We start from the raw sequence: 26,683 nt of genomic DNA on the forward strand, positions 1-26,683 counted from the left end.
CTCGTGTTTTCATGCCATCAGTCGGCTGGGAAATTAAAAGACACTCAAGTTCGTTTTATTAGGGGTAAATTCGATACAAAGAATGTCGTGCACGTCTGCAGGTATAGGCAAGTTGTGCTTAATCGTTGAAGTACCACTGTTACACTGGCAGGTGAACAGACATTACGTAGCGTCAATTCCACTTTGAAATATTCCACGATTTTCCATCAATCCATCCCAGTGTGGTGCACCTTTGTTTTGGCATTGGACTGAGAAGGAAGATAGGAATCTGCGCTTGGGACGGATCCAGCTTTACCTGCGCTACACCTGGGCAAGACGTCTATTCGTCCCATCACAATAATACCAGCCTCCACATCAGCACCATTGACAGTCGGGCGACCGAGACCGCATGCCAAATGCACATTTACGCCTCGCGCAACAGATGGCCAGGAGGACAAGGTAAGAACTGTGGACTGACGCCATTTTCTGGCAGCAGGCCTCACGCAAGTGCCCGCACTCAGCTACGTGGCCATGATTTTATGGGTCTGTTAATTGGCACACACTCTCACCACAGGTGCCGAGAGCTGGAGCTGAGGGTTTTAGAGGACTGACAGTGGAGTTGTGCGTCTACTGTGACATTGTGCACTATTGACTTTTTTTTTTTTTTTTTTACTTTTGGCCCAAATCCTCTGATGTTATTGCAGCCCACAGAAAACATATTTGCACGAGTGCGAGTGAGAGTGTGTGCGCGCGCGAGCGCAAAAATGCATCCACCTCCCGCGCTATCTGTCTTCATCAAAGATGATGTTACATTTATTTGGCCGCGCGTGGCAGCCACAAATGAAATTTTCTGAAATGCGGTAAACTCCCAGTCGGCATTATTTATGGCCACTGCCAGCCGCTGACAGATAAGGGAATGCAGGTGTCAGTCAGGTTGAGGGGGAAAATCTCACTGTACTGTGGCTAAACCCAGCATGCAGGTACGGACCCCTGAGAGTCTTCTGCTGACGCTCTGTGACCCAAGGACTTGTATCAGGTTCATATACCGTCATGCATTCATGGAGCTCGTTTCAAAAGCCCTCCTGCACTGTGACTTTTGAGAGTTGAAATTCTTTAAAATTTATAAAGCTACAGCTAATGATTTCTTATCACTGGCTTTAAGGATGTTGAGGTTTACGTTTTTTTATTTTTAGCACCACAATAAAAGGCTTTGCATGGGGCTTTTCGTATATTTGATCACTGGGCTGTTGTTTCGCCAAGATTTGTTGAGTGTGAGCTAATCCAGTCCAAAGTCATCCTTCACATCAAAAGTAGTTACCAAACACCAATCCATAAACTCCCAATCCCAATAATCAGACCCCGAATAACATTTTTAGATTTTGTCACATAGCTTTTTCCTCTTCATGACTTTGAATTTCATACTGCTTTAGATCAAAGGTTATTTAAATCGGCTGAACAGACTGGCTGAATCGTAAGTGTATCCATAAGTGAACAAAAGCCTGAACCTGGAGCCACTGGAGTGAAAAGCTGTAGCAGAGAGCTGATTTGCCTCATACCTAATGCAGCCCCTTGAGTCTGTGCTGCTCAAGCTGTCACGCTAAAGAGTGCCATTTGCCGCTCACATGAACCAGTCCAGCCCAGTTATTTCCCCTCTTATTTAAAGCTCCCTTGCGTTATCCTGGACTTGATCCCCTCTCGGAATATCCTCCTGCATGTGAAGAATGTAAATCACATCCATCCATCCTGCTCCGGTGCCTGCAGTCATCTAGGCCTCTACGGCTCTCATCATGGCCCAGACGCTGACTGTGGCTTGAGGTTGGCTGCTGGTGGCGTGTCTGCATTAATACACTGTGTCAGGCCCTTGGCCGTCCACATATCTCCACTCACTCAATTCCTTAGGCTTAGTCCGAGCTATTAAATCTGCGGCTCAAAGACAATAAACTGGAACGTGGCATCAATTGTTCCTAAGCACCCACAATACGTCTGGAATTTTCAAGCCAAATGTAGACTGTTTTATCCTAGATGATTTGGCAATGGCTCCCATTGTCATCACAATTATCTTCTTGGGACTAAGAACTCCATGTAAAAGTGAAAATGATCTTTACTCCAGCGCTGCACTCCATTGTGACCCATTAGTCTTGTGGGTGAAAAGAAGCATTTGACTGATTTTGCATGCATATGAGGAGGCATATGTTAGCCCCCCGGTACTGATCCAAGATATGGATCTGGCGACAAATCTGGCTGTAGTGCGAGAGGCGGGTGGTTTGTGCTTGTCTTTGTTTTATGGTGGGTCATATCCAAATGCTATCACGATCATATCGAGTTAGCTGCTTGACAGACATCATCCCGTTTGAGGGAGATATTTGTGGGGGAAACTCCACGGTATGTGGAAGGGCCACTCCTAACTCGCCTGAGGTCTGGAGTGGGACACAGCTTCATCATTGAGGGAAGCAGGGAAGCCATTGTTCTTGCACATCTTTCTAAAACATTGAGGAATTCTTCAGCTAATACGCGTGTACATGCAGCGGCATGTTTCCCTTTCGGTGACTTAGTGACTGTGACAGAGAAATCCCACTAATTTCTCACTTAAAAGTTTAAAAGAATGAGGAGACTTGAGCTGGAAGGGTTCCAGTGCTGTTCACCTCAGGGAAACATGGCAATGCAACATTTAAAAAAGGGAATAAGAATAGCTTTATTGAGTGCAGGAAGATTTCAGGCACTACAGGTCAACCCTGTTTGCCAACACACTAATGCACATGCATTTTTGCCTTTTCCCATCATTAAAAGTCATTGCTTCTTTGTTTAGTGGACATTCTTCGTTTTTGAAAAGGCATGCATCTGAGTCTTCATTTTCTTTGCTTTTTCCCCGACCTCATCAGAATGGTTAATAAATGTTGTGCTGTAGCCACCAGATCAGAGCAGTTTGCAGGTTGCTGGGCAACTTGAGAGCACCTTAAGCAGGCCGTGTGTACAGAGTGACAAATCCATAGCAGCCTGTATTTGCCTTCAGTCAAAAAGGTCCCCTATGCCTTTCAGCTCAGACTGGACACAAAACAACATCGGCACACCATCACAGTACCACCATCGATAGCCAACAACATCACCAATCCATCACTGCATGTCTGTCAGACGAGAAGACACAGGGATAAAGATGCTTGGGCTTTTACAGACGTTGGGACGATGGCGCTCATCAAAGCTGAATCAAATGAAAGCCTGTGCATGGATGGGTACGTGAAATCGTTTGAAGTCACCACCCAACCCCATCCTTCCTCCTGCTCAGGCGCTCCACCTCAGAACCTTTCAAGTATCTTATCATCTTTGCCAATGTGTTCCCCTTTCAGGGCTGTCTGGTGACAACACTGGGCAAGGGCTCCTGAGGAAGAACCCTCAGGTCAAAAACAAGGCAGAGATAAGTAGAGCGTCCGTGGCAGGAACAGGCCTTCCCACCCACCCATCCTAATTTCGTTTCTCAGTGCTGAGAACTGAGGTTAACAGGGAGTTGGGGGATTTATGGGGTTGTGACCTCCCTTTGCTCCTAGTGAAAGCCTCTCCACCTTGAAGAATATTTAAAAAAAAAAAAAAAAGAAAATGAACCCCCAAAACCCCAGTACCCTGTGTTAGCAGAGCAGGAACTTGTAAGGAAAGTGATGAGTAGTTTCGAGGTGTGTGTGCCCCAGGGGTGTGTCCCAGCCTACACACTTATCAAGGCGCAGTCCCCTCCCTTTCCCCTGGAAACTTTGCAACTGCAAACAGAGCAGAATCGCAGGAATGGCAGTGTTTAAACAACAGGTTGTGTCGCCTTGTCTCACGTGTATTGTTTACCGTGTGTACTTTAGCTGCTGGCTATGTTCCAGACGAAAAAAGAAAAAAAAATGCATTAATGTACCTCAATGTCGTTATCTGTATGCAACTACAGCAATCCCATGCCCGTCATCTCAGTCAGGAGGAGATGACCATTCATGGGTGACTGAAGTCAAGCTCAGCAAATTAAATAGGGATATAGGTTTTCTTGGAAAATTACGCACATAAATAACTTTTTTATTTTTTGACAAATATATAAACAATCCTGACACCTAGTGGCCACGAGTGTAACTGTATTCATAACGCCATTCATATCAGGGGGTGGGGTGTCAATTCTTAGGAATAGGAAAATTGCTGACCTGCTTTTAAATTAAACATCCCTTTTAAGACCCCCCAAAAAAAACCTTCAAAGAAACAGCAACCGATAGAAACTCCCTAAGTCCCCACTGCATCCTGTTTGTTCCCAGTGCACAGACGGCACTTTCTCCCAACAAGTGACACACATATTCCAGCCAGTGAGTCAGAGCCTCGTAGTGACATGAAAAATGAAATATCACACAGCGGCTGACCTGCGCAGAGCAGCAGTGATGTCAGGACTTTGAGCAGGGGTGGTGAGAAGCCATTTCCAGGGTTGGGTGATATAAGGCAGGATAACAGCGGACCTCCTCTAAGACCTCCCAGGCTCACTTGGCAGGCTCACGTGTTATTAATCTTTGCCTGGTCTCTTGAGTTTCCATGGTTACTGTCTTCACTGAAAGTGAAAGTTTCTTCTCTTCCCCTTGTCAAGTGTCCCCTCCTGAAAGTCCCTGAAAGGTCGGGATTTACAACAACACATGATCAAAAATGCACCCAGACTCTCAAAATTAAATTAATCCAAGATACATTTAAATGTTAGACAGTAATGAAGTAAGACAGTAATGAAGTAAATTTACAGATGTTTCCATTTTTTAACTTTACTTGTAATGTATATGAATACATACAAATGTTAATGAATACATAAATATGTTAAACATAGAAATATTTGTACATATGTAGTTGTAACTGCATGGAATGTGCCTTTCTTCTGAATTTATATATCTATTATATCATACTATAATAAATCTGATTATGCCAGTTGATGTTTATGCACAGTAACATGCAATAAAGTAAATTAATACAGTAAATTAAATTTGTAAAAACTCAGTTTCAACCAATATTTTATCAAACTTAAACATAACATTCAACTTTGCTTGTTTCATAAGGACTTTGTTCCACCAAAAGCAAGATGCATTCTAAGACATTCCATTCTAAGACAGCAGTAACAGTGTAATTTAACGATATTCACAGGATTATGTGCAGAGACTTTTTCACCTAAAATTAGTTGATTAGGCAAGGGTTCTGGTAAAACTATGATAACAGAACAGTCAAGCCATAATAAATCACTGTACTTTTATGCTTGACACTTACATTTGAATGCAAATACTTTTGTGCTTTTTTACTCGAGTGGATGTTGAAGACTGCTTTGCTCCAGTAAAAGTTTAAGTGTTTTTGCACCACTGAAAACAGAATCTGTACCTGTGAATCTGACAGTGAGGAGGTTATACTGGTTTTTGACGGCTTCCAAAAAAAGAGGATCGCTACCACCACGTAGGTGTGAAAGTCCAGTTGAACAGAGCTGCTGGTGTAAGGCTGATATGAGGGCCAGCCTTCGGTACTTTTGTTGGATGGGGCCCTGCCTTTACATCATACAGGATGACATCATGGCCCCAGTGAGGTCAGTACAGGCGAGAAAAGCACATGGAAGCACTGCGATGTTGACACAAAGTCCCTCTGTTACCCCATGGAGGAAAAAGTGAACGGCTTGCAGGAAAGGGCTCTCTGGTGAAAGAATGAAGATTTAATATCCTGGGAAAAGGGGTGCTGTTGGTGGAGGCCGGGGGGAGTCAGCAAGATATTTTTTGTTGAGCTCAGCCCACAGCTGTGACTTATGCTTTCTGTCGCTGTTGACAAAAGAAGCATGAAGGCATTTTAAGCTTAAAGCAGTGGTCTTGAACGTATTGGTGTTGCATTTCTAAATCATGAAACGTAGTATAATTATAAAATAAGTAAATTTTGGGGAAAGTAGCTAAAAGGTTTTAAAAAATCACTTCATGACTAATGTCTTCTATGTATCCTACATAAACAGGTCAGAAATGCACTGATTGTTATGTTGGTTTAGCAGGAAGCATTAACGTCATGTCATTGGGCGTACATGCACCTTTAAGGAAACTTTAGGCTGAGGTATGTACTTAGTTCAGCTCGTTGAAGGGTGGTCGACCTGTGTTCCTGTTGGTGGAAAAGCAATAGCAAGTGCAGTCACGAGTCTTGGCCGCGTAAGGAGCCTTGTTTCAAGCCAAAGGCAAAAAAAAAAAAAACGGACAGGCTTGGTGCTGTTGGTGTGAATTTTTTGACCAGTAAATTAGATCCTTCTGCTGACTCACTAGCATTTGCGCCAGTGGCATGTGGGGTAATAAAGGCATACACCACACTTCAGCCAGCCTCCCAGACATATTACAGACATATATAGTCACGATATCCAATATGAAAGAGATTTAATCCAGACATAATTTCATTTCAGCCAAACCCATGGGTCCATGACTCAGCCTTTCAGTTTTTATACTTACTGTATCAATTGTAAAAAGTCATTCCACAGTTATGTGGACCAAACTGGCCATTGAATATTTCATGACGTCCACCCAAAGATGCATTAAATGTTCAAACTTCCTGGGGGGAATGGAGAACACCCTGAACAGGACAGCTGGGCAGTGATGTGGCAGTGAAAATGATATTCAGAGGCCGACTTCGTTTATCAGATGACAATCAAACAAACATCAATCATTATGTTAAAAACGAATAGTCAAATGTCTCAATTGCCAACTAACTTCCAACTGAAAATTGGCCTGGGACCTTATAGACTTGTGATCTGAACATCAGGCATTTTTTTGCCATTTTAATTCTGTGTGTTGTTAAGCCATGATTAGTATATGCTTTCTGAGTGATTCTTTTTCCAGTTCAATGGTTGAACGTGTTGATTCAAGTTTTGGTCATGATGCCTGCTGGTGTGATGAAATATATATATAAACTATTCAAATGATTCTTTCATTTCTAATGATGTAGAGGGTCTCCTGTGAGGACCTTGTGAGGTGCTGAGAAAATTTGCCTCTTTTGCAATGCAATCTTTTGAACTGTTAAAATACAGGAATACATGTCTTCTTCAGAACTGTCATATAGATAACCTTTGACATTACCTTTGACAGACATCAGTATTTATAGTCCATATGTGATCTTCATACCTGTATAGCTACACTTAAATCCGAAATTACTGTTCAACAGAGATATCAACTAAGTTACAAACCATCACAAGCCCTATTACAGTGCAAAAAGAACATAACATTTCAAAACCAAAAAAACTTTTGTTGCAATCTGAAAAGTTGTTTATTTAGTCCAGTAGATACTCGATGAGTTTTTAATCATCACTTAAAGATGGGAAGGGACTCAGACGTTCTGATGGCAATATGGAGCCAGAGCTGAAATGACTCTGGATGAATGTCTTGCTCCTTTAATGAGAAGGTGTGCTTGCTGCTCTTATGGGATGAGACATGACCTTCTGCTTAATTAATGAGAGATAGGAAGGAGACCATTCATTGCCTTGAATGCAATAGTTAATGGATTGAACTTAACACGGGAAGCCACATGAAACCAGGTTTTGTAGCAGAGGCGTAGTGTATGAAAATATTCAGACTTTGTAGACAAGTCTTGCAGGAACATTCTAGATCAGCAGAAGGGGTCACATAGTCTTCAGCAGACATCCAGTCAGTAGAGGGTTGCAGTAGTCCAGTTTAAAGGTAACCAGGGGCTGGACAAGTATCTGAGTATCACTGGTAAGAAACAGTCTGATTCATTTGATGTTCTAGAGGTGGCATTTGCATTACCAGGTAACTCTGTCACTATGAACGGAGAATGACAGGCCTTCATCTATTGTAGCTGTCATCTATTCCTGCTTTCTTTGAAGGAACATAACAGAGTTATCAATGGAAATGAATTCCCCTGAGGGCAGTGGTGGCCTAGCGGGTAATCAGGTGGACTTGTAACTGAAAGGTTGCCAGTTTAAATCCTGAACCATCAAGGTGCCACTGAAGTACCATCCCCACAAACTGCTCCCCGGGCACCTTTCATGGCTGGGTGATGGGTTAAATGTTTTCACTATTACTGGGGTTCAGCTTGAGGTGGTGGGAAGTCATCCAAGAGGAAACATCAGCCAGGAAGAAACAGGTAGAAACTTGTGAGTCACCTATGTACAAAAACGTTTAGTTCTTTATATTCTGGTATGTATATATGTGTGTGTGTGTGTGTGTGTGTGTGTGTGTGTGTGTGTGTGTGTGTGTGTGTGTGTGTGTGTGTGTGTTTTCTTTATTTTCATGACCATTAATAACTACATAACTCCATGTGTTCATTCATAGTTTTGATGCCTTCAGTGAGAGTCTACCAATTAACGTACCAATCATTTGAAATGATATATATATGTGTGTGTGTGTGTTTCAAATTATATATGTAATAAATGTTTCTATATATAATTAATGGTTTAATTGAGTTTCTATTTATGTTTGAACTTATCTTTAAGTATCCTTACATCAACTTATAAAAATAGAATTTATACCATCAGCAACTACATAAGGGATATAGCATTATGACAACTCTTTAATTAGCAAAAACCGCACAATGAAACGACATTTATTGGAATTAGGGATTTAAATCTGTTTAAATCCCTATCCGAGCTTCGATGGTTTGTTTTCTGTTGTCAGGGTAGGAAAGATTTCTTCAGGTTTTAACCACTAGATGGCGACAAAAGCAATGATAAATTCACGAGGATCCCGTCAATGGATGGATGGATGGATGGATGGGTGGGTGGTCTGGATTTATACATCAATTGCGTTTTAATTGAGCTAAAACTTTGTAATTGTTGTGTAAATATTTTTACTTTAAAGAAATGCTGCTCCATCAGTGTAGTTTAACACATTTTTATTTATAAAAATTTAATTTTAGACTTTTGGTTCTTTCATTTTCATTTAGATTAACTGTTTTAAAGATTCGATTTATTCATTGTTAAATATACACAAGATAGTGGAATTTCACCTTTCATATAATTTCATATTGTCGATTTTCTTTATTTAAAAATCGATGCACCTGCTCTTCGCCAGCCTCGCATCACTGTGCAGACGAGCGGACAAGACGCGTCCACGGAGGAAAAATACCACGCTCTTCCTGAGCATGCTGAACTCCCTGATCACAGCGACGCCTTCTCGTTTCACGTTTTAGACTGTACACAGTCCCATAGTATAAATTAACTAATTAGAATTCTTAATAATTCAATATGATGTAGATGGTAAAATCCAGCAAATTATTAATAGTAGCATTATTATGGCCCAAATTGTTATTTTTATTGTTGTTGTTTTTTCATTATTATTAGAGATACAGCCCCTGGTCATATGATATTTTAAATTAGACTATAAAACCGGAGGTGAGGGGTGATATTTATTAAAAAAAATGTTTTAACTTGATTTCTTTGTCTGTGTATTAAAATGGAATGAAGACGGCTGTTTGGTCGAGGACAGGGCGACAGGGACAGGGTTGATGACAGCGCGGGCGGAGCATCGCGATCTCTTTATAGGCGCTGGATCTCGCACGTAAAATATTATTATTCGTTTTATTCGTTTGTGAGATATTGGGGAGGAAACACGCGCCTCGCGTCGAAATCAGAAAGACACAAAACTCCCCCCGACACCCCAATAACAGCAGCAGCAGCTCCACCAGCAATTCGCACGTTTTTTTTTTTTTTTTTTGCATTTTAGCAGCTTCAGACCGGGGAGTGAAATCCGGACAGGTTGTTATTGCTGCCCAATCCACAGGGGTGTCCCCCCCACACCCCCAAACACACCACACACACACACACACTCCCCCCTCCTCCTCTCCCTTTAAACAACATTATATATGGCGCCGCCGGAGCGCAGGGCATGGCACTGGCCACACGTCCCGTTGCGCGCGGAGCATGCGGCGTGTTGAGAGGAGGAGATCATCATCATCATCATCACTGTTCCCCCTGTGGCAGTGGCTGCTGATTGGGCCCTAACCCTCAACCTCCATACCTGCGAGTCGCGAGCCGCGGCTGGCTGGCTGGCTGGGTGGGTGCTGCTGCTGGGTGCTGCTGGGTGCTGCTGGGTGCTGCTGCTGCTGCTGGGAGACTCCCTCGCTCTCGGCCCGGTTACAGAGACCAGAGGGGAAATATTGGTGTTTTTTTTTTTTTTTTTCCTTTTTTTTTTTACTCGCGCCCTCATTGAAAACGTGTGTGTGTGTGTGTGTGTGTGTGTGCGCGCGTGCGCGCATTTTCGCGAAACTTGCTTAAGGATGATACACCTGGGATGGTTCCTGTTCCTCTGCGGGCTCACACGCGTCATGGCGAGTTATCCAATCTGGTGGTAAGTTTTATTACTGATATTGCTCATAATAATCAATCATTTTTGTTGTTATTTGTGTTAGGGGTGTTTTTTTGTAACGAGTTTATTTTCGATTCGCGTGTCTGGTGTCGGTTTGTGCCGAATTGGGTGAATGTCGCATGTCGCTTCATGTCGTGTCATGTGGGGGACACTGGACCCGACGTTGGTCGCGGTTCTGGCCCAGACAAAAACTGGGGAAAGGGGAAAGTGTGCGGAAGCAAATAAATAAAATCGTCTTGAGTTGCAAAAAAAAGATATAAAAAGAATATATGGCAGAAATAAACCAAATCTGGAGCCGCCCCTTCATCTTCATCTTCATCTTCATCTTCTCCCACGGTGGCAGGTGCTGCCTGCCCGCCTGTCCATATATATATGTGTGTGTGTGTGTGTGTGTGTGTGTGTGTGTGTGTGTGTGTGTGTCGTTCTGTCAGCTGGGCTCGTTTTCTTTTTCGCAACCGACATTTATTAACACTGGTAATTTAACATTTCATTTTAATAATTTAATAGTCAAATAGAGTTTGTTAAACTAGCTTATTTAAACCACATAACAGCACCATTTTAAATGAATGTGTGCTTCTAGTAATTATTTTTATTATTAGTTAATCGTTTAAATATTTTTTTAATTCTTAAAAACCAGTGGAAAGAATGAATTCAAATTGATTATTAAAGCATTAAACAGTAAATTTACAAATTACAAATCATTTTACATTTGTTTCGATTTTTTTCTTACAGTTTATTTGAATAAATCCCTAATATTTTGCCTAAATCTTTATTTAATTCTTAATTCTCTTTAAACATTCTGGAAATGAAAATGAAATAGAAATTAAATTAAAAATTACAATTTTTAAAAATCACAGAATTATTTTTTTTTCAGTAAAAATTTTTTTAATCATAGAATGATTAAAAAAAACAAATATAATGATTTTGGAAAAGAAAAATAACAATATAACTAAAATATTTAAACAATGATTTGCAGTAAAGTTATGAAGAGGGTTACACAGAAGTCTGGGAGAGGCACTGAGTTTTAAGTCTGGTTTTAAACACTGTAATTGTCTGAGCCATTAGTCACTGAGCAGGTCATTCCCTGCCATTTAACTGCTGTCTGAGCCATCAGAGACATCAGGGGACCCACAATGTCCCCCTCAGTCCCAGAAGCAGTTGGGTGGGTTGTTAAGTTTTGGTGATGCTGTGGTCCCCCTCTGTCTGATGCAGCCTCCAATACATATAAAAAATACATGGTTTAGCTGAAGAGCAACTGCTGTTGCCACATTGAGGCTCATGTTTTCTTACAGAAGATTCTGCTTTTGTGCACAGAGCTGCTTTTCTGTCCAAGATTACAACAAAATACATGTCATGAGTGAGAGTCTCCCTGGCAGAATTCCATTTGGTCAAAGCAACAAGCCACTGGCATCAAAATAAAGTCATCAACTTTGTCTATGATTTGTGCTTGATGGGTGGGTCACAGTAATTATTGAATCTGGACCAGAGACCAGCTCCAAAAGTGTGACTTCCACACACTGTCTGTGAAAATGCAGCTCGTTCATCACTTAAAAATAAATGAAAAAGTATCAATTTAAATGTAGGGTTACTTATATGTGTGTGTCTGTGCGTGTGTGTATAGATGTATACATATGGTATATTAACCATATACATATGGTTAAAAAGTAAAATGTTAAGAGTAAAGCTGAATTCAGTAAGGTAATGATAAATCTGGTATTACAATGTAATTGCATATAGGTTGGAATAGATCAATGTATTTGATTAATTGAATCAACATATGTATAATATAGATCATAAAAGATGCATTTATTTTTAGCCCCAAATCTGTGTGTGTGTTTGTTGGTGCTTCAGTTCCTTCTCCTGAATCACTGTCCTAGTCAGATATGGGGTATGATTGTGCATGTGTCGGATACTCAGCCGCGTCTCATCCGCATGCGAATACGTCTGCTGAGGGTCATTTTCCTGATTGCTACTGGTCCGGCGTGGACCCACACTGAGACAGGTTCATGGCTGTCTAATTCCCAACCTGACATGGCACAGCCTAAGCCCTCCCCCCAACACACACACACACAAACCCTCCCCCTCACCCCACCTCTAAAGATAAATACCTGGAGGTGAAAGCTTGCCGCACATTCCTTCTTCCAAACATGTTCTCTTGATGTCAAAGTCGGCCCTGTGGCCCCGGGGCCCAGGAGTAAAGTGGTAATTCGGAGTTGCTCCTGCTTGGGCTTGCTGAAGTATGCATTAAACCTGGGCTGGATACACTTTAAATGGGAAAGGAACAAATCCATATCAGAGCCTTGAAAAATAGCAAAATCACATTTATTTCTCATTTCTCGCCATCTCTTCAGATCACACCAACCCAGTTACAAGTAACTGCATCATCAAATGCAATTTAAACAAACAGTGTAGCAAAATGGAATACCTTGTAGTTGCAATATCACATACCCGAACCCCGACAAAACCTAACCCTATCCTAACTGGAGTTCTGGAATCGAGGAGGCTTGAGGAGCAGTCTAGGCAAAAATATGGGGGGAGATGACTTCAGGAAACGGGTTCTACCATACTGACCCATACTTTTCAGTCTAGACAAAAAACATGATAATCGTAGATGGTGGCAAACTTAATATATTGGACCAAAAAATTATTTTTTTTTTGCATGGTATTATACAAGAGGTAATAAATGGCCTTATAATAAAAAAGAGACAATAAATATCAAAGAAGAGGTCTTGCTGTGAAAGAACCAAATCTCTAGGCCAAGACTATTTCAAAATTCTAAGCCTAGAACAAGAGTCTTGAGCACAAGAATGGACTAGAGTACCTCAGAACTTACTTTGTATTACCGATTTATACCAATTTAAAGGCCCTGCACGTGATCTGAGACTTGGTTCTACTCGGTATTATTATAAAACAATGTGCTCTGCAGCAGTGAGTTTCACACACAGGAAATAAAGTTCCATGTGGAGTCCAAAATGGTTCTCTAGCAGCTTCAGATGTAGCCCAAGGAAGGTTCATGTGTTTTTTGTTGTTTTGTTTTTATTGTTTTTATGCTTTTTATGCGCAGAACTTATTTAAAAGAAAGAACATTCGGAAATTTGCAGTTCTCACTTGAGGCGGCAAGCCTGGCATCTACTTAAATTATCTACTTAGTATTATCGTGCATGACAGACGTGTGTAGGATGGCTGGGCATGAGGAGGAGCACCCCGTTCCACCTGCTCGGCTCACTCAACACCGGTGACGTCTCAAATCCATCAGTTCCTGGCAGAATTCAGTTTTGTGAGCGTGGAAAGTGGCAGTCGGCAGCGCCGATTAATTACCGCGTATGTCTTGGCAGACGTGCCTGAAAGGCGTCCATGGCTGATGTCACCTGGTGCCACTGCAGCCCTCCTTCTCACGGACTGCTGGAAGTATTTGCTGAGGGATGGATGATTAAATCGATTCCCTTTGCCGGGGTTCAGACTGGAGAGTGTGTGTGTGTTTTGGAGGAAAGTGTCTCATGCCAGTGATCTGGAAGGTTCTTAACAGCTTAAGCGCCTTAGGATATGGACTGACAAGGGCTAAAGGAAGGTCACTTCGTAATAGGAGTTACTTAGTGAACAAATCTTCATATTTTCAGCTGCGCTCTGGCAGACAGGGGGAGAGAGCAAAGAGCAGAGAGGGAGTGAGACAGAACTATTTCAAAGTCTTTCTTGTGCTTGTTCCTTCTTGTTCTGTACTTCTTAGATGATAAACACAAAGGCTTGTTAAGCTCAGTGATTGAGAAAGCCTTTTAAGCAAATCTGACTCACTGCACATTCGTTGGCTTCAAGGATATAACACGAACTACTTGGTAACCTATTAGAATAATCTCAAACATGAGACGGAAACATGTCGGGCGAACGCGGCAGGGAGCTGAGAAGACCTGTCCTTCCTCATTTGGGCGCACATGTTCTCCTGGTAAAGGAGTTTCGGGTCAGTTCAGGTGAAGGTGCGTGGCGGGAATGGAAGCCCCACACGGGCCTCTGTAGGCCCTATCGCGCTCAGCACAGCGCCCCAGGTCAGCCATTCGGCAGCCTGCTTGTTGTGATCAGTGATTTGTCCTTAGCTGAGCTGCAGAGGTCAACAGACAGTGAGCTAATTGGGTTGCGCAACGCCTCTCACACCTGTTCTGGCTGCACAGTGCGGGACGAGGGTCGTGTCGTGTCCTCTGACAAGGAAGATAGTGAGCTCATGTTCTCAGAACCAAATGTAGTAGTTACACAGCTTGAACTTGGAATTTGGTCTCCATCGCTGGCCGGCCGCACAAAATCAGTCCTCCAGGCAAAACTATTCTGTGTCAGGAAAAGTCCGGGCTTTTCCAGAATTATGCGTCTGTGCATAAAGTAGACCGCATAAATTTTCATCAAATGTTCACCTACAGCCCACCTTCTCCTCCCGTCTGTCCGTCCCAGGTCCCTGGCAGTCTTCCATGGCCTCATCAATTTCACCTATCTTTTAAGGCATCTATACGTTTCATTTATATCAAATCTATAAATTGCACAAACATAGCAGAAGAAAAGGTGGACTTTTTATATGAACTTGCTGAGTTTTATATGAACTTTCCTACCCCAGTGATCCCTCTGTGTGTTTACATGCCCCCAAACAATTTTGTACTAACAATTTTGTACTAACAATTCTGTACTAATGATTTTACTATTTTGCATTTTCTAATTATTGAAATTCCTCTGGTTTGCTACCTTTCCACGGATAATTTAATAACGGTGCCATATGATTATATATTGTGGTTGTTAAATAGTCAGCAAATATAACTTGGTATTATGTGGATTTTTTTTAAACAAAGTTTGTTGACTTGACTTGACACTGTAATACTACTTCTGTTTTAAGCTGACCTGGGTCCTTGAACTTCAAAAGGGAAAGTCCTGATTGAGCTCAGCCCTGTTTGATGTCTGACTCACAGTTTTGCCAGAGACTGAGAATCGTAGGTGTCTGCAGAGCAGACTGCATTCATTTTACACTTGGACAAATGGAGGGAGAAAAATCAACAAAATCTGGACTTCTCGCAGCTCTTTCATTCAGACCAGCATGTTTTTGCCCTGCGTGAGAATAGGAAGTGTCAGCACTTGATTTAGGGACTTGAATCGAGCCACCACCGCTACGCTTTCAAAAGGGCTACAGATTTCAAAGAATGACATAACAGAGGGGACAAGTATTGGCTGCCGCCCCTTCGCCGTAGCCAAGCACTCGCAATGGGGAGTCGAAACGGAGGCTCATGGGTATAATTGTAGAGCAAGCCGAGCGTGTTTGCACTTGCAACCGCCCAGCTTACTGCCATCAAAGGGTGGCCAGGTTCAAAATGATATAACTCAAACGGGCTGTGATGCTAAGCCAGACTAATGCTCGCCGTCTCATCAGTCAAGCCGAGTGGACCGTTCACCATGTGGACAGTGGCATGTTGGTAGCCTGTAATGACAAGGTGCCTGTGAACTCTGGGTCTACAAACTGCCATTGCTTCACCTGCCCGCTTTCATGTTGGCTCTCAACCACTTAACCACATGAGTGAGGTCCTGTGATCCGAAATCCCCACTCTGAGATCAGGCAGCTGAGGCACCTGCAACTAACCTACAGCCCACCTTCTCCTCCCCTCTGTCCGTCCCAGGTCCCTGGCAGTGGGCCACCAGTATTCGTCGCTGGGCACCCAGCCCATCCTGTGTGGGAGCATACCCGGCCTGGTGCCCAAGCAGCTGCGCTTCTGCCGCAACTACGTGGAGATCATGCCCAGCGTGGCCGAGGGCGTCAAGATCGGAATCCAGGAGTGCCAGCACCAGTTCCGTGGGCGCCGCTGGAACTGCACCACTATCAACGACAACCTGGCCATCTTCGGACCTGTCCTGGATAAAGGTAGCTTATGTAACAGTGTGGGGTTTTTAATGCAGGGACTTATCAGCTCTTATCAAACAGCATCAGGCCCAGAGAGTACAAGGGAACTGAATTATGCTGAAGTTCACACAGCACCTCCAGACCTTCAGGTGTTGAACATTTTATATCTTGCCAATTTACTTTTGAGTCCAGCAGCTTCTGTCAGATGTGGGGTGTTCTGGGTTTTATCCTTTTTTGGCTAACATTTGTTCTTTAGAACATTGTTCTAACATGAAGACCATAAGTTCTGGGTTCTTCTCCTATAGTTGTCTTTAGCTGAGAACGAAAACAATAAATCAATTGCACAGGTACACAATTCTGTGTAATTTGGAATGTCAAGTTTGCACAGGAAGCCTCTCTGAAACATGATATATGGCTGAGAAGTAAAATGCCTGATAACATAAAGCGATAGAGAAATCATCCCGCAATTGTGTAATTAATCCATCTGGATTAATCTGTGCTTGTTTGCTCTTTGTGGTGGCAAATACGCACTGGCCATTGGCTCATAATCTTCCTTCCCACCTATCATTCATTAAGAGCCTCCCAAATCTCTGTTCAAACAGATCTCTGTCACACACACTCGCCTATGAAGAGCTTTAATTAATGCGGTGGCGTATGTACACACTCTGGGTGGAGCGTCTGTCGGGGGATTCCCTGCCAGTGTTTCCCCTACACGGCTGCCCTCCCACCTTCGGCATGGGAGACAACGTGCTTGCCTCCAGTCTGCGCCTCGCTATAAGTCAAACAGCACTTCTTTGGAGGAGGGTTATGTATCTCGCCGAGCGTTTATTTAAGGGGAACTCTCTTAATGTGGAGCATTAGACTTTAATCAATAAGGCTAAGTCAGAGTGCGACAGTTTTAAAGTAGCCATCCATTTTCCCACGTATCTAATGGCTGTTCAATAGTCTTGATTTTTGTGTTTATGATCGGGTTCATCATAGTGTCAGGTTAGCTCCTTAGAGTCCGTGGCCCATTTGACATGTAGCACACAGGGTGTGCTCACTGATGTCACACCGAGTTTGTCTTCAGGATTTAAAGGACTGATTTTAAAAATGTAATTATGTATGACTCCCAGAAAATGAAGTTTTATGATGCTTTTGAAAAAAAAGTTTAAAATGGGAGGAGCCTATATTGATGATTGACCACTCTCACACTGCCTCATTGTAGACGATTTAAACTTCCTTGTGTCAATACATCATATAAGAAAGTGTATCCTCCAACCTCTGCAGTCCTGAATTCCCTTGTCCACATCATTGGACATCGTACGTCTGATCTTGATGACTAGTATAGGAATCTCAGGACCATGTCCAATATCAAGCAAAACATTATCAGCAATCTAATTCAACTAGTGAATGTGCCACTAGCGAACACGCCCCATGCTCTGTTTTATAATACTGCGAAATAAAGGCTTCCAGTCTGACCTGACTCGCTGTTGTTGTAAACACCGGTTTATTTGGCGCTGTGACTCTGGCATGTGGCTGTGGCATGCCCCCTCCACACAAAAAAAGTCAGCCATTAGTTAAAAAGGAGGATGCGAAAGAGGAAAAAAGAGAGGGAGGGGGGAAGATTCTAAACCTGTCAAGGCTCTTGGAGGGGGAGAAGACTGATGTTTACTGTAGTGGGAGGTGGGGTTGGTTGGGGCAATTGCTTTTAATAAACTCTTGGGCAATTGTTACATTGATGGAGAAGGCTTGAGCTCAAGTAGGTCAGTAATGATAGGGGTTCACAGCCCTGGCCCATTGTGGTGCAAATCCTCTCGCATCCCCAACCCACCCCCCACCCCCCCGCAGCCCCCCCGCAGTCTAAATTGCAGGAGCCTGAGTTAAAGGAGGAGGTGCCGGCCCGGTCTTTGGGGTCTGGGTAGCTTTAGTAAATCATTTTGATTGGATTAAGGTCACTGAGGCCCTTAATAGTGTGAGAGGTCAAAGCGGCCGGATTAAGTTCCTTTGTCGAGGGGTTGGCGAGTGTGACTGTGTCCCTCCGATCCCTTTTGATGGGGTTTAGTGTGAGCAGCGCTTATTGCGTTTCATTGAGGGTTGATGGATGCTCGTATTTTGTCTGCATATCGGCATTGTCCACCGGCCGTGTCTGTTTGTCTGCGGCCGCAGACGGATGTATGTTTGTTTCCTTGTGACCTTTTTGTTCGCCACTGAATGGGACAGTGGATTTTACGCCTCTTGGTCAGCCCATTACTGCCAATCTCTTGTCCTACGCATGGCACCCACTTCCACTGGGAATAGTTTGAAACATTCGGCTTTCCCCAGAGTGAGGTCTGGGACAGAGGCGTTCCGGAGAAGGTCTGGCGTTCCAGGGAAGCTGGGGTGTTCAAAAAAGTGAGAATTGTCAAAGTATGATCTGAATCCTTCAGAGGGGAAGGGTGGAATCATTTCCAAGGAGTATAATTATAATGTGGTCATTCGGAGGCACCTCAAATGGAAACTATGCATCACCGAGACGTGACACCATTTTAAATCATATTTTGTTGCAGGTTCTGACAAATGTTGGTTTTAACGATTGCACCCACTTACCTTTACTTCCTCTCCCTGCCTCTTTCTTTCTCTCAATTTTTTTCCTCTACTGATTCCACATGGTGATGCAGATCTCTCCATCCATGGGAGCATTTCTAATAAATAAATCTAATAAATGCACCATTTTAATCGACATTAGTGTTAGCAAGAGTTAAAAACACCACTTAAATGAACTCTCTGGTTTATTTATAAAACTCCCAGACAGTTAAATGCTTCATTTCTCTATTATGGATTTTGTAGAAGCAGAAGATGGAGAGGGAGAGGGAGAGGGAGAGAAAGAAAATCCCCAGGCCTGTAGTGTCTCTCTCACATTGTTTTGGGCCGGTGAGCTGCCTTCATCCCTCCCTCTCTCCCTCCCGCCTCAGCCCGCCTCTGTCTATCTCTTTCACAGGTCTGCCCGCGGCAGTGTCTGCGTCAGCGTTCATTAATTTACATTAACCAAAGTGTCAAAACACGGCTGTGTGGAATCTGCCCGTGATGAAAGGGGAGTCTGTGCAGGTGTTCGCTGCGGAGCACTGCAGTCCCGCAAGCTCAGCGAACAGATACTGTTTCACTGCGCCGACTCAACTTTTTACACGCAGACAGCGGCAGTGCACATGCAAACATCATATGAGCCCGGCGAACAAACAAACACATTACACAGGAGGAACGTCCACACAGTTGTACCAACAATTGCAGATGCAATGTGAACCTGATCATTTCAAATTACAGTGCCCCTCTACAGCAACTGGGCCAACCCGAAAGGAACAGGGTCCCTAGATTTATAACATAATATCCTTATATTATATAATGTAACAGAGCCCAAAATCTGTCAATCCCACCAAAAGGACAATAACCATAAATATTTACATTTAGAAGAAAGTCAGTGCAAATAATTGTTTCCGTCTTGACACAGAGCTCCATTCTGAGATGAGGAGGCCACTTTCTACGCCTTTCCACTGAAAGAAAGATACTCTCCAAAGGTCAGGCAGCCCAGGTTGTGACCTCTGACCTCAGGAGGAGGAACTGTTACAATTTAGGATGTGCTAAGAGCTCCTTGCTTTTCATAAAATGCATGTTTCTTCATGCTGGGGGAGGCTAGCACATCAGTATATCATTAACTCTAGCTAAGAAAGAAAGAAGGGGTGTGGTAAATGCAGCTGATGGGGAGACCTTAGCCCCACTCCCCACTGGGCTCCGCCTGGAGCACAATATCTCTGCAACCATGAGATTAAGCCAGAGAGAAAGTGCCTTTCACCATTCACACGCCCTTTAGATTGTTTTATTAAAGCATTTGAATAGGGATTTCCCCGTCTGCCGACAAGCGAGGTCCAGCCAATGCATAGTTCTCTGTTGCTATGACTTAACTTGGTCCTCACTAATCACCGGCGAGGGCAAATTTCATATAAAATATCTGGGCCCTTTGTGGGCCTAACGCGCCGTGACAGTGGCAGCACAATGGGGGATTCAAGCCCTCAGCAGATAATATGGACGACTCGCCATGCAATGGTCCAGCTAAGATTGTTCGGAGGGTGGGTGGCGGGGGAAATTGGGGAGAGAGTGGGGGTTGAGTTGGTGTCACACAGGCAATCAAGCCAGTCAGGCACCACCCCATGCATTCTTTCAGCAGGTAAGCTTCATCCTGACTCAAGGTGTCACCAAATATTTAGCTTTTCCCTCCTTTTTTCTAGGATGGGGGCTTTTTTTAATTCTCCTTCTCATCTGTCTGGATAATCTGCTTTTCCTTTCTTTGCCCCCCACCAGGGTCCTATTAGCACTACCTCTGCTGTGCAGTATCATTGTCAGCTAGCTGTAAGGAATTGACCCACACTTTATTGGCTTCCTGATCATAAAAAGTGGGCGACTCAGTGGTTTTAAATTGAAATTGAATAGTGGCCTTTCAGACTAGACAATTCACACCCCTAGCAGGCCCCGAGAGTAGAAAACTCTTTGCTCAATGGGTCAAAATAGCAACCAAAAAGCTAGTAGCAATTGCTCTTCCATGTGTTTAAGAATTATTTTAGTCATATGTTTATCTACTTTAAATGTCACACGTCAAACCAGGTTAAAAATTGGCTTTTGGCTGGTGAAGATGACCTTCATTAAGTTTACTGTATTAAAATGCTTAAGCACACCCTCATATTTGGAATGAACATTGCAAGGACCAAGGATTGGTGAGGACGCCTGAGCTCAATCTCCACATTATTTCTCTCCATGCCCCTAATTTCACCAACCAGTTGAAACCTGCAACAAAGGAAGAACTTCTTCTTCACCAGGTCCCCCTAGCCGTTTCCCGTCTCTCTCTCTCTCTCTCTCTCTTTCTGTCTGTACAAGACCACACAAGACCAGAGAGTATTTATCAAGAAGGTGCACCATTTATACCATGCAGGGGAAACATTAAGTTGAAGGATTGCGTCAGCGTGGAAATTATATGAAATGCACTGATCACAATGAAGGCCTTCAGCACATTGAGCTCGACCAATCAATCATCTTTTTAACTAAGCGCCCCTGAGATTTCACCAAATCTCTCTGCTATGTGTCTTAGTCACGGTTAATGGGGCTATTGCCCAACCTTCAAAATCTTAATTGAGTCTGCTTAATTATAGGCCCATCACTCACCTACCGTACCGTCATCACCCAGAATGGGACCAGTCCCCGTTGACTCATTGGCCAGCTATGCCCGTCATAAGAATGAACCACTATCTCCAAATGGGTGTTTTTTAAAAGGAAAGTTCAGCTGTTTTCAGTCTGACTACTGATTCTGTACTGTGCACATGTGGGCGGAAGTCGAGGACCTGGCTGCCCTTTAAGTCACCTGACCCAGATTCAACACAGTCTGAGCCTGCAAAGCCAGCATGTGTGGGCATATCACAGCCTTCAGTTTAATGCAGTTTCTTTTTTTTTTTTTTTTTACGTTGGGCACCACTTCAAAAAAACAAAAAAGACAATGAACTGATTTTGTTCCCTTTTCCTGTGGATCAGTTAGGCTGGGTCCTTGTCTACTAAAACCAGCAAGTGTGCTAGATCCTGAGCACACTGACCAAACTGTTCTTTGTCTTCACAGCTACCAGAGAGTCGGCATTTGTGCATGCCATCGCTTCGGCAGGCGTGGCCTTTGCGGTGACCCGATCCTGCGCTGAGGGTTCAGCCACCATCTGCGGCTGTGACACGCGACATAAAGGCCCACCTGGGGAGGGCTGGAAATGGGGTGGGTGCAGCGAGGATGTGGAGTTTGGCAGCATGGTGTCTCGGGAGTTTGCCGATGCCCGGGAGAACCGACCAGACGCCCGTTCTGCTATGAACCGCCATAACAATGAAGCTGGTCGGACAGTAAGTTGCACTACATAACAAAATATTTATTGACCATTACTTACTATACACTAGTAATTGCCTCTAACACACAGGAAGGGGAGTTTCACATTTCTGGGGAAATTACTACTTTATTAAGATTAAGATTCAATTTTATTTCTAAATTAGATATATAATAACTTACCTGATCTCTTTCATCAGCATCCTCACCTGTGCCCTGTTAATATGAGTGTGCCGCAACAGCTTGTTTTTTTTTCTGATTTAGGCCATTCGGGCAGTGACACAGATTGAGAGGTGATTGAGACCCTATGGTCATATTTGTTCTCCGGAACAGTGGCTAGTTCCAGTATCTGTATTAGATGAACTACCCTGTCCAAAAGCCCTTATTTGGGTTTTGATTTGGCACATGGGACACCTCACCTTCACTCTCAGTTTTCAGCCTCGTCAGTAAGGAAGGTTCCCCTCCATCTACATTAGCTAATCTTCAGATTCTCATTTACTCTCGGTGCATATTCTCAAAAACCCAGAGCAGTCAATATGGAACAGTTAAAATACACTAAATTTGAACTTGGTGTTTCAATCTGATTCTGGGTGATTGTATTGCGATTCTCATTTGCCTTGTTTGTTTGTCTCTTATGCAGTCCATCACAGACCATATGTATCTGAAATGCAAATGCCATGGCCTTTCGGGGAGCTGTGAGGTGAAGACCTGCTGGTGGTCCCAACCTGATTTTCGGGTGATTGGTGATTACATGAAGGATAAGTATGACAGCGCCTCCGAGATGGTGGTAGAGAAACATCGTGAGTCCCGGGGCTGGGTGGAGACGCTAAGGCCGAAATACACTTTTTTCAAGCCCCCCACAGACCGTGACTTGGTCTATTATGAAAACTCCCCAAACTTCTGCGAGCCAAACCCAGAGACGGGCTCGTTTGGCACACGAGATCGGGTCTGCAACTTGACATCCCATGGCATCGACGGATGTGACCTTCTCTGTTGTGGCCGTGGCCACAACACCAGAACAGAGAATCGTAAGGAGAAGTGTCACTGCATCTTCCACTGGTGCTGCTATGTCAGCTGCCAGGAGTGCATGCGTGTCTATGATGTCCACACCTGCAAGTAAGAGCTTGCCTAATCTCACCAAATGCCTAACCAAAATGAGATTTCAGCCAAGTGGAGGCTACCAAACCACAGGCATCTCGGTACCCAGGACTTTATGGATTAAAACGAAGGCCACTGCTGGTCAAAGTTAAGCTTACTACTTCACAAACTCAGCTTCAAGGACCAGGCGTCAGATGGGAAATGTTGCGTTTTTAGCTCATTCGCAAGGACTAGTGTCCGATATCCATGGCGCCATGTTGGAGTCTGGGTCTGCGCATCAGAGTTCAAGGGAACACTTCTTGGATCCTTGGGAACAAGTGCCACCCCCACAAACACAACTGTGGTGGCATCACCTGAGTAAGGGTAATTGTGGGTCATTGATGAAGACTGCACATACAAACACAAACTCAAGTTTATCTCTCAGCCTCTCACTTCCAGCAATTAGCCTGATTTTCCATATGGCATTCCGAGTAAAAACGCATGTGTGTGTAAAATGTTTCCAGTGCGTTCTCACAACATTCTCTCAGTAGAGCAAAGGCCGTAGTTTTTTGCGAGCACATGTTCTACTTCTGAGCTTTGAGAAGCCCTTTGACTGAGTGAGTGACTCTCTGTGCATTCAGTATAGTGTTAAATTGTTACTAACATGTGGGTAAGCATGCACTTGCACCTGAGTGAATGTAGAGATTCTGTGTCTGTGTGTGTGTGTGTGTGTCTGTGTGTGCGTGTGTACATCCCATAAACTGAAAAATGTGCATACAAACTTCCCAGAGAACATGTTATGTTCACAACCACAAAATCCACCTGTCAAACTGCATAATCATCAAGTTAATCATTATTAGTATTTTCCCAAATAATATGTCAGTGACTGAAGGTAGCCAGGACAGAAAGTTATTTTTTGAAAATTATCTCCAAAGACATCAGTTGTCAACATTCAGTTTGAGTGCAAGGCCATTTGTTCAACAGCACAGAAGTCCGCACTTCATGAGACTGAGAACAGCTTTTGTTCTGTTAGGTTCCTAGAGTAACAAAATCAGTATTAGTGAAGATCTCACACAGATAGAGTGTCTCTTTGTGGGGGGCTGACCATAAAAAGTGATGCATTCACAATGATAGACCATTCAGATATTATTAAATCTTTAAGAACAGAGCAGACTGAATGCATCTGCCAATCTGCCAATTCAGAACCTGAGTAAGTCAGCAGCTCCTCCACAACAGTTACAAAGTGCCACCAAAATGCTGCTAATTAATGTGCATATATGTGTGTTGTGTATATGTACCTACAGGATGCATGGGTGTGCGTGTGTGTGTGTGTGTGTATTTTCTTCTTTCTATGAAAGATGCTGCGTAGGCATAGTGATAAACTAAAAATGTGAAGTTTTTTTTTCTACTAATTCTGTTTTCATAGAACTGGTATTTGATAACCAAATAGACAACATGTAAAAATTGTCCATGTCACTTGATGTAATGGGTGAGAAAGTATTAGAGATTGTGTGGAATATTGTTTATTAAGGCATTGTTTTATCAAGACTACTGATTGCTTCGACAAATCAGGGCCCTCAGTTAAGTAATCACCCTGTATTAAAAATCATCCATTGAAATTATTGTCCTGTAAGAGTAAGTCTTGTCAGCATAAGCATGAATTCATACTCTCCAGTGTCTTAATGTCTTATATAATGTGATCTATAAAGTCGTGGTACTGCATGAGCTATATGATTAATAAGCTTTCAGGACTGTAGTGAACCCAGAACACAGTAAGTGTTGTATAATGCGCATAATACAGCACTTAACATCACCAGCGAAGCCTCCGTACCCAAGTGTACAGTCCTTCAGAGACTACTGAGCAATGTTTCTTCTGATCTCATGTCCTCACACCTTCCACGCTTGTCTTCCATCTGCTCGTTTTCTGAACTTTGATTTGCGTATGTGTAAGGTCGTAAAATCCAAAGTTTTGTACAAACTAGCTGTGTGTTTCTATGGTTTCTAAAGTCTGGTTTTTGTATTATTTATTTTACCATAAATGTATATATTAGTAAGAGTATATATTTGCTGATAAAAATACTTGTTTTGACAGTGTTGTTTCTCTGTAGCACTGTAGCAGTTTTACCTCAATGTGTGTGTCATTTTTTGTTTGTTTGTTTTTTTATTTGTTTTGTTTTGTTTTGTTCTCACTGACCACATATTCACTCAGGACAGTTCTGCTGTCTGAATAGGATCATAGATGTTAACTTTATAACAAATAAAGTAAAAAATGTACCCGAACATGGCTATCAAGGAATGTTTTAAGCAAGTATCAAGAAACTCATACAAATATTATATTATATTATATTATATTATATTATATTATATTATATTATATTATATTATATTATATTATATTATATTATATTATATTATTACTACAATAAGCTTTTTAAGGTCCTCTGTAACTCCTTCCATTTTTTGTTTTTTATGTCTGTTAGTGTGTGTGTCTGTGTGGCAGAGGAATTATACAAAATTAATTAAGCATCATAAAATATTCAGTAGCCAGCGTGGTTTAACCTTTTTCACATGTTTTGTGGCCGAATGGTGCAGTGGTGGCCTGGCGAGAGGCAGTGGTGGCCTAGCGGCTAAGGAAGCGACCCCATAATCAGAAGGTTACCCGTTTGAATCCCAATCCGCCAAAGTGCCACTGAGAAAAGCACCGTCCCCACACACTGCTCACCTGTCATGGCTGCCCACTGCTCACTAAGGGTGATGGTTAAAAGCAGAGGACACATTTCATTGTGTCACCATGTGCTTTGCTGCAGTGTTTCACAATGATAATCACTTCACAAATGTACAGGATGGATTGCCAGTATGTCCCTTGTGGCAAGGTTATATAGCTGCTAAAGCAGGTAACCTGCAGCCAGGTGTGAGTGTTTTCCCTGCATTTGTGAAGGCTGGGAAGATCTCATACCTTTTCCTTTTCATTCATCTGCCCTTCCAAGGACTTGGCACAATGCAATACTTCCAATCTGGGTTGCCTGATTACTGTTCACACCTCCGTCTCTCCCAGACGTGGAATATGCAGTGTCATTATATCTCCGGGTTTATCACAACAGGCCAGCAAAGGGCTGATTGACACTGCAAATGCATAATCTCTTTGCTGGCCCTTTGTGCATGTGAACGTCATTATTGTGTCTGTTTTTATTGTTTCTCACCCCTGCTGAAAGAGGATAAGGCAGAGCTCACTAACTTGAAACTTTATTAAACTATAATGCTTAAAAATTGTCAGATTAAAATTTGGTGGGGTTGTCAGTGTATATTACGTTTAGGATCTGGGAACAGTCCACACAGCGGACAATGCCATCATTCTCCATGGACCCCCCCCCCCTTAAAAAAATCCATCCTTTAGTAATAATTTGATTCTTTTGAGAGGCCTCTGAGGGTCGCTGAGCTCTTTAAGAAACAATAAGAGGAGAATAAAATCTCATGGAAGGGATGGCAGCAATGAGAGAGGCTTGCTTGATCTGGCTGCAGAAGATTATGGGCCTAACTGAATAGAGCCCACCAAAATGTCATGAGCTGGGACCCTGATAACTCATTCTCTCCTGCACAATGTCC

General features: G+C 43.0%; 1 protein-coding gene across 1 annotated transcript; it reads left to right on the forward strand.

The window, feature by feature from the left end:
* The first annotated feature begins 10,130 nt into the window (after positions 1-10,130).
* Positions 10,131-25,268, forward strand: wnt3a (wingless-type MMTV integration site family, member 3A). The gene is made up of 4 exons (XM_028976331.1): positions 10,131-10,271; positions 15,926-16,167; positions 21,758-22,023; positions 22,644-25,268. Exons 1-4 carry the CDS (start codon positions 10,201-10,203, stop codon positions 23,121-23,123), a joined length of 1,059 nt encoding a protein of 352 aa, XP_028832164.1. The 5' UTR covers positions 10,131-10,200; the 3' UTR covers positions 23,124-25,268.
* Positions 25,269-26,683: the final 1,415 nt, after the last annotated feature.

The sequence above is a fragment of the Denticeps clupeoides genome, chromosome 4 (genome assembly GCF_900700375.1).
Source record: "Denticeps clupeoides chromosome 4, fDenClu1.1, whole genome shotgun sequence".
NCBI lineage: Eukaryota > Metazoa > Chordata > Actinopteri > Clupeiformes > Denticipitidae > Denticeps > Denticeps clupeoides.

Bases quoted from the DNA above. Each gene is read 5' to 3' on its own strand.
- wnt3a (XM_028976331.1), top strand. From the start codon at position 10,201: ATGATACACCTGGGATGGTTCCTGTTCCTCTGCGGGCTCACACGCGTC. The intron at 16,168-21,757 runs GTAGCTTATGTA...TTGTCTTCACAG, and splicing joins CGGACCTGTCCTGGATAAAG to CTACCAGAGAGTCGGCATTT. The intron at 22,024-22,643 runs GTAAGTTGCACT...TCTCTTATGCAG, and splicing joins ACAATGAAGCTGGTCGGACA to TCCATCACAGACCATATGTA.